This window comes from Bombyx mori, chromosome 18, assembly GCF_030269925.1.
Source record: "Bombyx mori chromosome 18, ASM3026992v2".
Lineage (NCBI taxonomy): Eukaryota > Metazoa > Arthropoda > Insecta > Lepidoptera > Bombycidae > Bombyx > Bombyx mori.
The window spans coordinates 2,540,410-2,552,490 of NC_085124.1; the positions used below are offsets into that span (position 1 = coordinate 2,540,410).

Consider the following 12,081-nt stretch of genomic DNA (forward strand, 5'->3'; position numbering starts at 1 on the left):
AAGTTTTATGAAATCGAGAGTTCTGTGATCATAGACACGTTAATTTCCGTCACAAAAGCGCCAGGCGTACAAAGATAGGGTTGACGGTTATATCTTTTTTTTTATGTTTGAGAGATTATCAGGAGGGCGAGCAAGGTTTCAGCCAGGAGGGGTGGGGTTTGCTAACAGCTGTCCGAGCGCCTACAAAGGAGACCAAACAACTCAAGAGTAGCTGCTTCGCGACTGAATCTGCTACCGGATCGGTATCGCGACCCGCTGAGAAGATCCGGCGAGAAACTCAGCGGGCTGATGTTTAGGTTAGGTTGCATGTCGAACCCTTTGTCGAGTTCGACGAGTACGGTTACCGGGGTCCGTAATCCTAGTGTAGCTAAAGATGTCTAGTGCAAGGGTTACTGTCATATCGCGAAATCGTGTCTTCTATCTCGACGGAATTTACGTTGTGGCGTTCTCTACATGCACGCATAGACAAAGATGGCGCTCTGCGAAACCGAATTTGCCCGATTGTCTCTTTCCAAGGGTCGAAGTGCAATATTTATTTTCGGGTACTGTACCGACAGTAAAAATATTTGTTTGGCAAGTTGGCAAAAACTATCGATAACGTCAAGGATCGATGGTGCTTTTCAGGATATTACCAAAATAACCCTACTCGTATCTGTTCATAAAATATTTATAACTACTGATTCCACGAACCCCACGCTTTTTTTTACAATAAAATCATTTTTTCTTACACTATTTTTAATTCAAATTTATAAAAAAATATTTTCTATTTTTTAGTTGGATTTTCCATAAAAGCGTATTTTGTTGGTTTTTTAAACTATTATTTCTTTTTCATTGTTTAGTTGAATTTCAATTTTTTTTAATATTGAATTGCCATTGGTCTTTAATAAGTTTACCAAATTTCGAGTTAATTCGACATTTTGAAGGGGGTCAAAATAATGTTCAAAGATTCCGTTACAAACATACACATACGTCTGAAGCTAATAAAAGTGTATTAAAAATAGAACTTACCTTTAGTAAAAATTCATAGACCTTGCTGAATATAATGGCCGTTACGAAATAATCGACTAGAAACGTTTCTGAAGTGCCCCGGCTGCTGAGATCCTTCTGGAAGATCAGAACCGCGAACACCACTATCAGGTACTGGCTGTCCGGCTCCGAATAAGCGTGTCGAAGACCTGTCCGTGCGAAATGAACCTTATCTACATTGACTTAAAGTGTAAAACTAATGTCGGATTTGAATTTCACTACAATTTTACAATGTTCGAAATAATTGAATTCTAATATATCAGACAGTATCCGCGAAAGTACCCAAATGCGGGATAATTAAACAAAGTCGCTGGACGTAGCTTCTCGGATCTTCAAAAAAGTCCACTGAAAAGTCTCAGTAAAAAACCACCACCGACCAGATTATTTTTCCTAAAAAAGGATACACAAAAGATTAGGCTGTATGGTATGATACCTTTGCCTTTTCAATTGAAAAAATAGTACTACTACATATTGAAACAGTTTTCCCTGGTGGTTGGTACCACCACCCTGCCTATTTCTGCCGTGAAGCAGTAATTCGTTTAGATTTGAAGGGCGGAGCAGCCGCTGTACTGTCGTAACTGAGCTCTTAGAACCTTTGTCTCGAGATGAGTGGCGGTATATACGTTGTTGATGTTGTAACTGGGATTTTACAACTAATGTCTCGAAGTGGCTTCGGTTACCACTTAACGCCAGTTAGGCGGTGAGATCGTCCACCCAACTAAGCTGTAAAAAAATCTGAAACCGTCGTATAGTTTGGGTAGGGGGTCGCAGATACTGACACCTGAGGACGCTAAAAACTGAAACCAATGATACAGTCGTATAGTTTAGGTAGGGTGTCGCAGATACTGACACTTGAGGGCGCACACGCAGACCAGCAGCGCCCCCACGGCGTCCCCGTACTTGAGGGCGAGGGCCGGCGCGTCCTGCGCGGTGGCCGCCACCACCACGGCCGGGTATACCACGTTCCGCTCCACGAAGCACAGGTACACGAACAACTGCACAACGACGGTACTTTACGTTGCGGTACATTCCGAGGGTCTTGGAGGGGGGGGGGGGTCTGACTCAGCCTGGTAGTAGCACCTCTTGTGAGTCCGCGCGGGTAGGTACCACCACCCTACCTGTTTCTGCCGTGAAGCAGTAATGCGTTTCGGTTTGAAGGGTGGGGCAGTCACTGTAATTATACTTGAGACCTTAGAACTTATATCTCAAGGTGGGTGGCGCATTTACGTCGTAGATGTCTATGGGCTCCAGTAACACTTAACACCAGGTGGGCTGTGAGCTCGTCCATCCATCTACGCTATAAAAAAAACACATCGGGGTCAACATGGACGAGCTTGTGGAGCCGGTGTGGCGTAAGCAATACTATTGGGTATTGTCGAATGACTTTTGGTCTATTAGCACAGGGAAAGACGGTTGGACTTTCTCGCATGTCTGTTATTTGACTATTCGGAAAATAAGGAGTACATCGGGTTTTTTCTATAAGTAGTTTTTGGACGATTCTGATGTATAAGGGGAGAAATATAGTCTCGGATGCGCGATGTCTATGGCGTCTAATGTGTTAAGATCAATTCACCGGTTTCCTTGTGAAAGATAATCAACCAAGACGGTTACTTTCTCATTCATAATATTAGTTGTTTTTTTATGGAATGTTGAAGTAAACTTACTAACCACACCATAGACAGCTTGAGACAAATAGACAATTGGGACCCTATAATTTTAACTCTTTGACTGACATGTAGATCACTGGTGCCCTACGCGGCGTTTTGAAGTAATTATGTCAATTTCTGTTCTGTCTGTCAGACTCTGGGAACGACGAATCTGAAGATACAGAGAATGAATCTATTTCTAAGAGACCTATAAAACAAAAACTTACATTAAGAAACAAAAAGCAAAGTTAGGCAACCGAGGAGCTTAGTAACAGAAATTAACATAAATAGTTCAGTGTGTCGTGTAGGGCACAGGTGACCTACAGGGCAGTCAAAGGGTTAAGGGTCAATGCGGCCCCCGTCTCACCTTTTCGAATAGCATAACCTTCGCCGGCTCTGTGACCTCGTACTGCGCGTGCTCGTGCTGCTTCAAGACCGGGCTCGCTAAGCACAGCCACGGCTGTTGTTTGCGTAGCTGGGGCAACAGGTAGTGCAGTATCCAACCTAATATACCAGCTATTATCCATAGCACCTACAGAGAAGCACAACCGTTTGTACATTGTTTACTGTTGTTTTTTTTAAAGACGTAGGGTCGTCCAAAAGGTACTTGTGTGGGCTTTGTGAAAAGGATATCCTTTGAGTACAGAGGTGACGTATGATAGGCCCGAATAGAAAATGGAATATTCTGCCCCTACCCCACATAGTGGGTTAAAGAATAACGTGTGTACACTGTTTACTGTTGGTTTTTTTTTTAAAACGTTGGGTCGTCCTAAAGATACCTGTATGGGCTTTGTGAAAAAGGTTATCCTTAGAGTGCATAAGTGACGTATGATAGACCAGAATGGAAAATGGGATATTCTGCCCCTACCCCACATAGTGGAAAAAGGACCAGAAGAATACTACAGTTTTGGTACTGTAGTATAGTATCTTTAATTGGAGTCGGTAGTCATAGCCATGACTGCTTCCCGGCAGAAATAGGCGGTCACGCTGTTTTACACATACCATATTCGTTTTTAAGGGAAGATGGAGAGAATACTTTATAATTTTAATTGGATTACTTTATTTTCTTCTAAACCATCGGAACTATCACATTTTATTTATAATCCTTGAAAGTTTTCACAAAATAAAGTCATAAACATGTTGCTTAATGTCGTTTGGCTCAATATGCCAAACTAAATTGATGTAAAATGCCGTTCAAATTATGAATTTAGTTTCATTATATAAACAGGATTACTATCCTTGCTACGACAAAGAACTTTTAATTCACGACGCAAAATTGAGGTTATTTTTAATAAGGCACTACATTTTATAATCTATACATTCATTTCAAAAGACTTACCGTATTGAGTTGAGGTTTGAGCGTGGTGAAAACTGTGGTGCAGTGCAGACCGAACACAAAGAGGCCGAGGAATGTGCAGACTATAACGTCGTTCTTCAGTCGCGCGTTGATAGTAGCCTGGAGTTTCTTCGGCAGAGGGTCCTCCATGTCCTCCTCATCAGGCTTGTCTGTATTGTCTTGCTTCGAGGTGTTCATCGAGTCTTGACTTTTGTCTTCAGCTTCCGCGGTCGGATCCGTCCTTAAAGAGGTCGTAGAATTCATCGTGTCCCCCCTGGGGTCCATCTTCAAAGAGCTCGCACTCGACGCGTGAGACCTCTTCTGAGTCCGCGCGATATTCGTCTCCGAACTGAAGTTGATTTTAGAGGCGGAACTTCCAATCGAGTTCTGCTTGGAGATGTTGCTTTCAGAGCCGTCCTTCTTGTCATCGGCCAGTAAGCTCGGTTCTGTTTTGTCTGGTTCGGGCGCGCATTCGGGACCGTGCACCACATACAGCTCCGGTGGAAGTAGGTGTTTCTTTATCAAGTTCCAAATGTGTGTGTAATCGCTCGCACTGCGACTTAAGTGGTACGATATAGGAACCAATAGGCCGCAGAATATGGAGAAAAGAATATTGTGTTTCTGATGTTGAGATTTCTTGCCTTCGATCAGGCCGCTATACGCGAACCCGTAAAGTATGCAGACGGCCGCTATCGACCGAGCCACGCAGTATACAGCGGCGCTAAGACTGCTCGTCGCGTTCCCACCAAAAATATGCATATCAATTTGTTCCAGCAAGTACATAAGGAAAGTATTCACTTGCGGGAATAATCCCAAGCTAAAAGCCAGCGGAAAGAACAAAAGGAACTTCGATAATATTTCTTGAACGACGTACAAAAAATCCCTTTCGTTCATTTGGAAGCCGTATATCGTCAAGGGCTTCATTTCTACGGCGCTACGTTTACTTCTGGAATGTTCGTCTGAGGGCGCCCCGCTCTGCTGCATATACGTGTGCACCCCGCACAGAAGGGCTGTACATAAACAAAAGTACACCGGCCGAGAGAAGAGCACCATTTTATTGAAGCCGTGGACGGGCGATGCCGAATCCGGCTGAACGCTTTTCAACAACGAATATTGACTTCCGGCTATTATGAAACAAAACCAAAACGCGTATATGTCCCTGTAGAAGCCGAGGCTTAGCACCATGGAACCCAACACCGACACCATGACGGCCAGCAGTATCGTAATCAAAGTCTCCGAAAATGTCAAGTTTCTGTCGAATAACGCCATCAACTTTAGTCTGTCCATTGTTACTTTAACTTCCATACATTTGGACAGTTTGTATTTGTAGTAGCCCTTGGGCTGGTCAGGCGGGGGCTTTGGTTGATTCATTTTACCGATCTCATCTATAAGCTTTGATATTGTATTTCTGAAGTGTATTTCGACATTATCTTCGGAGATCTCTCCTATTGCCGGCATCATGCTCGAAACGTTATTCGTCGACGCAGTTTCCACGGCCGGTTGCTGTGCTTGCTGCTGAGCTCTCTGCTCCCTCATGAGCAAATTAATGTGCATACTAGGCAGGCCCATTCGGGACTGCCTCTCCGCTTCGATTTGTTCTAGCAAGCTATCCGTGACGTAGGCCACAGGCGAGCGAGGCTGATCTGTGTGCGTTCCGGTCCCGCCGTCGAAAACATAAAACCGTTTATTGGACGTATTCGTATTTATTGGGACTACCGTCGAAACGTTATTACTGCTCGACAGTAAGGGGTTGTTGCTGCCTTGGTTGGAGGAGCTCCGGTCCAGGCTGTCCCCGCGTTTGGTCTTCGCTAAGCTCTCGCTGTTTCCAGCTTCAGACTCCAGGGAGCCGCAGCTACCTTCGCCAGCGGTCTCCTGGGAATTGTCCGCCGCCGTGTCTGTGGGGGTTACCCTGTTTATCCTGGTTCCGTCCTCTTTCTCCGGTAGCGGTATGGGCTGCGCTTGCACACGAGCACAGCCGTTTTTATCGAAAGTATACGACATCCAATTACCGTATTCGTCCATGAAACAGTGTATGGCTCCGTCGCTCGTGTCATCAAATGACTTAGCGAAGTGAACGTTAGTTGAACTATTACAATTTTCAGCATTGGACTGGTTGTCCTTAGTCTCGGGGTTGTTCTGCGACGAAGAGTTATTCCTTTTACGGGTGGAGCGTTTGATTTTTCTGACTCTATGTCGATGGTTGCGGTCCATCAATGGTCGGAGCCTTTGACCATCTTCCTGAGGTTGTGATGGTTCTGTCGTAGTATTCTCACAGGCTTGCCCCATTGTCGAAGCACAGCAAGGGGTAAAATCCACTCTAGAATTTAAAAAGGCCGCCAAAAGTGGCATTGATGTCGGCAAGAGAGTGCTTGTTGATGTTTGGGCTACTTCCTCTATAGATCGTTTCCTAGTTTTATGTACGTTTTCTCTGTCACCGCGGAGGCTTTGCCTGTGAGCCCTGGATCGCTCGTCTCGGTTCGGAGGGGGCATCACGACCGTGTTGGCGTTCGTCGCAGCAAACAAACACTCCAACCCTTGAACTAAGGCGCAAGCGGCCTGCGCCTCTGCCGACTCCATGAGCATTCTTTCCTCATTTTGGCTATCGTCTTTTTCCTTTTTTGAATCCCTTTTCTTGTTTTCTTTCTGAGATGAAGCACGGGACCGCGTCGCGCTCTTTAATTGCTTCGGTATAGCTCCTAAATTTTTTGGGACGTTAACCGAAGACTCTCCTAGGGCGATTGCGACGTTTTGTGATAAAACCTCGTCAGGATTGAGAGAGTCTTCTTTGTAAACGCCACGTTTAGCAGTCTCTTCAAACAACCAGTCTAAACTATATACACTTCGTTCATCTGCACTTTTACTGTCACCAGTTAGCTGTGATTCCTCTGTCTCCGGAATGTGGTTCTTATCAACATTAGTATTAGGTCTATCTACGTCACAACTACTACTGCTGCTAGAATTAAATATATCGTGGTCCCAAAGTTTTTTCTCGACAGTTTTTGATTCTTCTACTTTTTGCTCTTGTTGTGGATTATCGTTTGATTCTAAGCTAGATTTCTCTATTAGCAAATCTTTTGAGCTCGCACTAGTTTTGTCGAAATATACAACATTAGATTTGCAATCGCAAGGTGCCGATTGCCTTTCAGCATGCTTTTCATAATTGTCTAGTTCATGTTTGAATCTTTTTAATCTGACACACTTAGATCTGTCGTATTGAGAGTCCTGATTGTGTTTGGAATTGCTGTGGCGTTCACAGCAATGTTTTTTTGAATCACCGTGGCTCTTCGTTCGGACCACTCTGATTCCAGGTGGCCTTTCTAACAATGGTGACCTGGAACCGTTGTTCTCGTAGTCCGAGTCGCTGGATCTCATCGCCAGAGACTGTTCAGCATCCCAATCAAATCCCCGGAACTGCTTTTCATCATCGTAATCACTATAACTCTCACCGCTAGAGTCTAAATCAGTCTCTTTTTGGGATGTCTGCATTTCATCAGAAATTTCTGCTATGGGATAAACAATTTCGGATCCGTATGTCAAGTAAGGGTAACTGCAGCCCTCTCCGTTCTCATTCTTGGGATAAAGATTTAAATGGGGGCCTCGCGTAAGACTTTTGCTGGGGGGAGGTATTACAGCACTTTTGGGGTTCTTTAACATTTGACCACCTATCGTTTCAGCACTATTAGGATGGGGGGATAAGTTAGATACACTAGGAAGTGGACACCCTATTTCTAGAGCAGCACTTTTTATTCTTCGAACGCCTGGGCTTTTCCCTTTATTCTTTTCAACGTCTCCTACTGGTGCTTCCTTTTTAACCATCATGTACTCGCCAAGTTCAACGCTGGCAAAAAACCCTGTATCAGCGTTGTTAGAATGTCTTCTCATATGGGAAACCAGTTGTGCAGTCGAATTCAGAAGGGGCAATTGTATAGTTGACATCGTGGAGTTTGAATTCCTTCTCATATTAGATGATTGACCGGTCGCTAAAGCCATCGCAGACTTAGTACAGCTTTCGTAAGGATATATAGTGTATCTACGCCTGTGAGCTATACGTTTTTTTGGTGACGGAGGACCGACGCTGGGCTCCGAGTTATCCCTAGAGTCGGAGCTCAGCTGTCGGGCAAATTTGGATTGATACGGCTCCCCAGCTTCATGACCATCTAAATACAACCATTCTTTAAAACAATCCCGGTTTGTAGGTCGTCTGTGGGGACACTCATTGTACCGCCGACTAACTTTTGCAAAGGGACCGTCTTCTACTAAAATATGATTGGGCACGTTGCTTTCTGTACGAGGGTTTCTAGAAGCTTCGATCAATTCTTCTATTCTGTTCCCGTAAGTTCTTCTTTTGGAAGTTCTCTGTTCTCTTCTGCCTGATCTGGATTTACTTCTATTTGTTGGACGGCTTCTTGATGGACCGGGAACGTCTGCCGGTTGAGCGACACATAAATCTGATTTGGTAGTCGCTACAGGCTCTGCTTGTTTCGATGATATAGCGCTGTCTTCTATGCTTGTTTCGGAACTGTTTTTACGATGGACGTCTACTTTTAAATCTGAAAATAGAAATCGAAGAGAAACTTCTGTATCTCTTTCTTTTCAATATACATTATTCTATTCAGTCATACAGTGTGACTCGCACTAGTTAAATGGATTTCGAATCCGTATTGCCACAAAGATTCTCTACGTACTTTACTTTAAAAAAATGATTTTTCTTTTCATAATCCTATTATCTAAAAGACATAGTTGCTGTAAATAGAATTTAAGCTCAAATTTGTGTGCGTTCAAAGTGATGGCGCGTCGGGCATTGTTATCGCAGCGTATGAAACAATGAAAACTTAGCGAGTAGCACTGGGAGTTTTGGCACCACCCTATGGTTCCACGAACGAATAGAAACCTACGTAGGGTACCTAAGACCCTAGCTATTTTAACCACGAATCAGTTATGAATTCCGGTTTCTGGCGTATAGGCTATTCAGCATACGTTTTCTTGGCTATACTCAAAACTCACACTTGAAGAATTTAGATGTTTTGTTTTGATAATTATTCCGTTTTTTTTATTGACTTTTTAGGCATTCGAGTATACAGCCCACCTGATAGTGAGTGGTTACGATCGCCCACGGACTTCAGCAATGCCAGGGGCAGAGCCAAACTGCTGCCTACCGCTGCCTATCAAATTATTGTCACATACCTATAGTGCTATTGTTGGGTTTGTGGTACTCGAGGGATGTGACTGATTCATTGTCAGTTCCAGATGCGGCTGCAGCTGTCAATTTCATCATCTGCATCTCGATGCCCTCGTCCGTACTAAATAAAAAATAAAATAAAACATATTTTCCTTTAATTTTTTTTATTTTACTCTATTAAGCCCCTAAAGTTTACCAGAATTAAGCAATAGAATCAAGGCAAATCTCATCTTACTTGTGGGGAATTAAGAGATCAAAATCTTTCTGATCATGAATAGATGTTGATAGAAATTAATAGCACAAAATATAGCATGCTTACGTTATCAGGTAAACCTTTTAAGGAGCTTTTTGGAACTGTTAATTTGGACTTATTATTATTATTCAATTTTATTTTTTGTAGTTAATCTTATAAGTCGAAAGTATATTGTTGTTAATTTAGTTACAACATATTGCGGGCGGTTTCGTACAAATAGATGAACAATATTGTACGAATGGATAGTGTGTTATGGTTGGAGGTATCACATGTTACTCTTGTAAAAGTGTAATAACATTAATATTCTTTTCAGTTCTGTCAAGTCATATACATAATATTGAAAAACGTGTGGCACTCGGGAGCTGCCGCGGTAAAGCTATTGCATAGCATTTTTTATCAACTTATGCAATTATAATTAGACAATGATAATTTAATATTAAAACAATAATAAAACAAGACCACGCTATATTAAACATTAATAAAAGCAAAACCTTAACTGTCCCCTTCACACTCATAAGCTAGACCGCGCGAGAGAAAGATGGGCAGACTTTTCATGATGCGCATGCAGTGTGACGTCACGCCACGCGCCTATTCACAAACACTACACAGGCGCATCGTGTGAATGTGTTGAACGCGAGCTACATGGTAGGCGGAGTGAGGGGTGTTAGGTTTTTTACGTAACGGAATTTCATGATTCGGTCGCCGCGCTCAAGGCCCGCGATAAAAGCTATGCAATAGCTTAATAATTTGAAGTGCAATCAGGAAGGGCTTGCAGTTGATAGTCTATTTTGAGTACTGAGTGTTTTAAACCGACTAAAGGATTGAGAAGAGAATATGCAACACTGCTTACTGAGTATCATACCAGCGTGCAACAATCAACAGCACTTACACTGGTAACTATGTTTGCCACTGGGTTGGGTATAACATAATTTTAGTACACTCATGGAGTATATTTAGATTATTTTAATTTCTTAGATGGGTGTTCGAGTTTGTGATCCACTGGGGGTTAAGTAAATACCAGAGCACACCCACATCAATAACGTAAATATAGCCATCCATCTTACGATATAAGATCTAAGTCTCTGTTTTATAGTACGACGGTTGGCCCATCCTTCAATTTGAAACGCATTACTGCTTCATATCAGAAATAGATGGGGTGGTGGAATATATCCGTATGGGTTTACAAAATGCACTACCACCATAACGGTGTATTGCATAATTTTTAAAGCAGTACCTAATCTATAAGATAAGATTTTAATGTGATATTTTAAGAAAACTTAAATAGCGGTATGAGATGTAAATGAAGGTATATGTATAGAATGACAAAAAACATTCGCACTCACAAAACCACTACACAAAAGCATTTTTCATTCATATAATTAGCTGAGGAAGATAATAAAGAGTACTTACGTATTGTTCTCATTTGAGGTGTTAGGGTCATCAGAAGGTTGTACAACTATGAACTCGGAGGTGTCATACAAATGATGTAGGCTTCTATTCAGAAGCTTTAATCCTGTGAATAGTACAGCTACAAGGATGCAATATATGATCCAACCTAAGCTTGATGGTGGGAAATACTGGAAAGAAAAAAAAAACGTTTTCTTAATGTTTTTAAATTTAGGAATTTAATCAGAAGGCTGCTCTTCAAATGCTCGTATTGGATACAAGGTAAGAAGACAACCTTACTTAATGATTTATCTAAATTCTCACAACACATTTGCTTAACTTTTTTCCCTATTTGTAAATAGTTTCTCTCTATTAAGTACAAAATTTTACTATGTACCCAAATGTAGGGTGGTGCCATGAACTTCAACATAATTGTGATCAAATGAATGCCTACCCAGAAATATAACCAATACATCTAGTTTATTACAAATACAGAGATCCTTAGAATGCTGAACTCCAAAAAAGTAAAGAAGAAATTATTATAACTGTCCTGAATACAATTTTCCAATTTTAGCATCACCTCTGGCCGTCAGCTACTGAAAGCAACTAAAAAGGATTGATATCCAGGAAATGAATACAAGAAATTAACAACACAATAGGAGAATGCTTTCACTGGGAAGCTTTCTAAATATCCACCTGAGACACATGTAACAAATCCATTTAGTCTTAGGACTGATTGCAGACAGTGTTGCAGATAGGATTGGTATAATGAATCCATTTTTCATTATCCATCATAATGTGATCAAAACCCTTTGTAATACTGGAGCAGTTGTTCACAGACAAAATAATGACACTGAATATCTCTTGGCTTCAACCCATTAGGAAGTTTCTTGATTTTGATAAATTGCTGAAGCAAGCCGATATTGCTTTTGGTACCCATCCTTGCAAAGGAGTAGTGCCAATTTAGCAACTACAATGGTTTTTTGGTTTTGTTCATATAGTCAGAGGGTCATGAGCATCAAATCTTGGAAGCAAAGGAAGCAACGTCAATGTCACAGCATGTTATTTGGTAGCATCACTGTAAGCTTTTTAGAGATCCCATTACACAACAGATGCTGTTTTCTTCAAAGAAGAAAAGCAACACTTCCCATAATTATGCTTAGTTGGTACAAAATCATGACACATTCACACAATCAAAAGTATACCCCGCAACAAGGAAATGACTAATGCATCAAAGCAGTTTGTTTACCATATG

The 12,081-nt window shown here is 41.9% G+C and overlaps 1 protein-coding gene across 1 annotated transcript in view; it reads right to left on the reverse strand.

The window, feature by feature from the left end:
• Positions 1-12,081, reverse strand: part of LOC101738614 (pecanex-like protein 1) — a 34,109-nt gene that overhangs the window by 20,971 nt on the left and 1,057 nt on the right. The window contains exons 2-7 of the mRNA XM_038017160.2: positions 10,851-11,017; positions 9,193-9,308; positions 4,012-8,558; positions 3,040-3,204; positions 1,877-2,021; positions 1,009-1,175 (exon numbers count right to left, since the gene is read on the reverse strand). Coding sequence (XP_037873088.1) covers positions 1,009-1,175; positions 1,877-2,021; positions 3,040-3,204; positions 4,012-8,558; positions 9,193-9,308; positions 10,851-11,017 — 5,307 coding nt within the window. The remainder of the gene's footprint in view (positions 1-1,008; positions 1,176-1,876; positions 2,022-3,039; positions 3,205-4,011; positions 8,559-9,192; positions 9,309-10,850; positions 11,018-12,081) is intronic.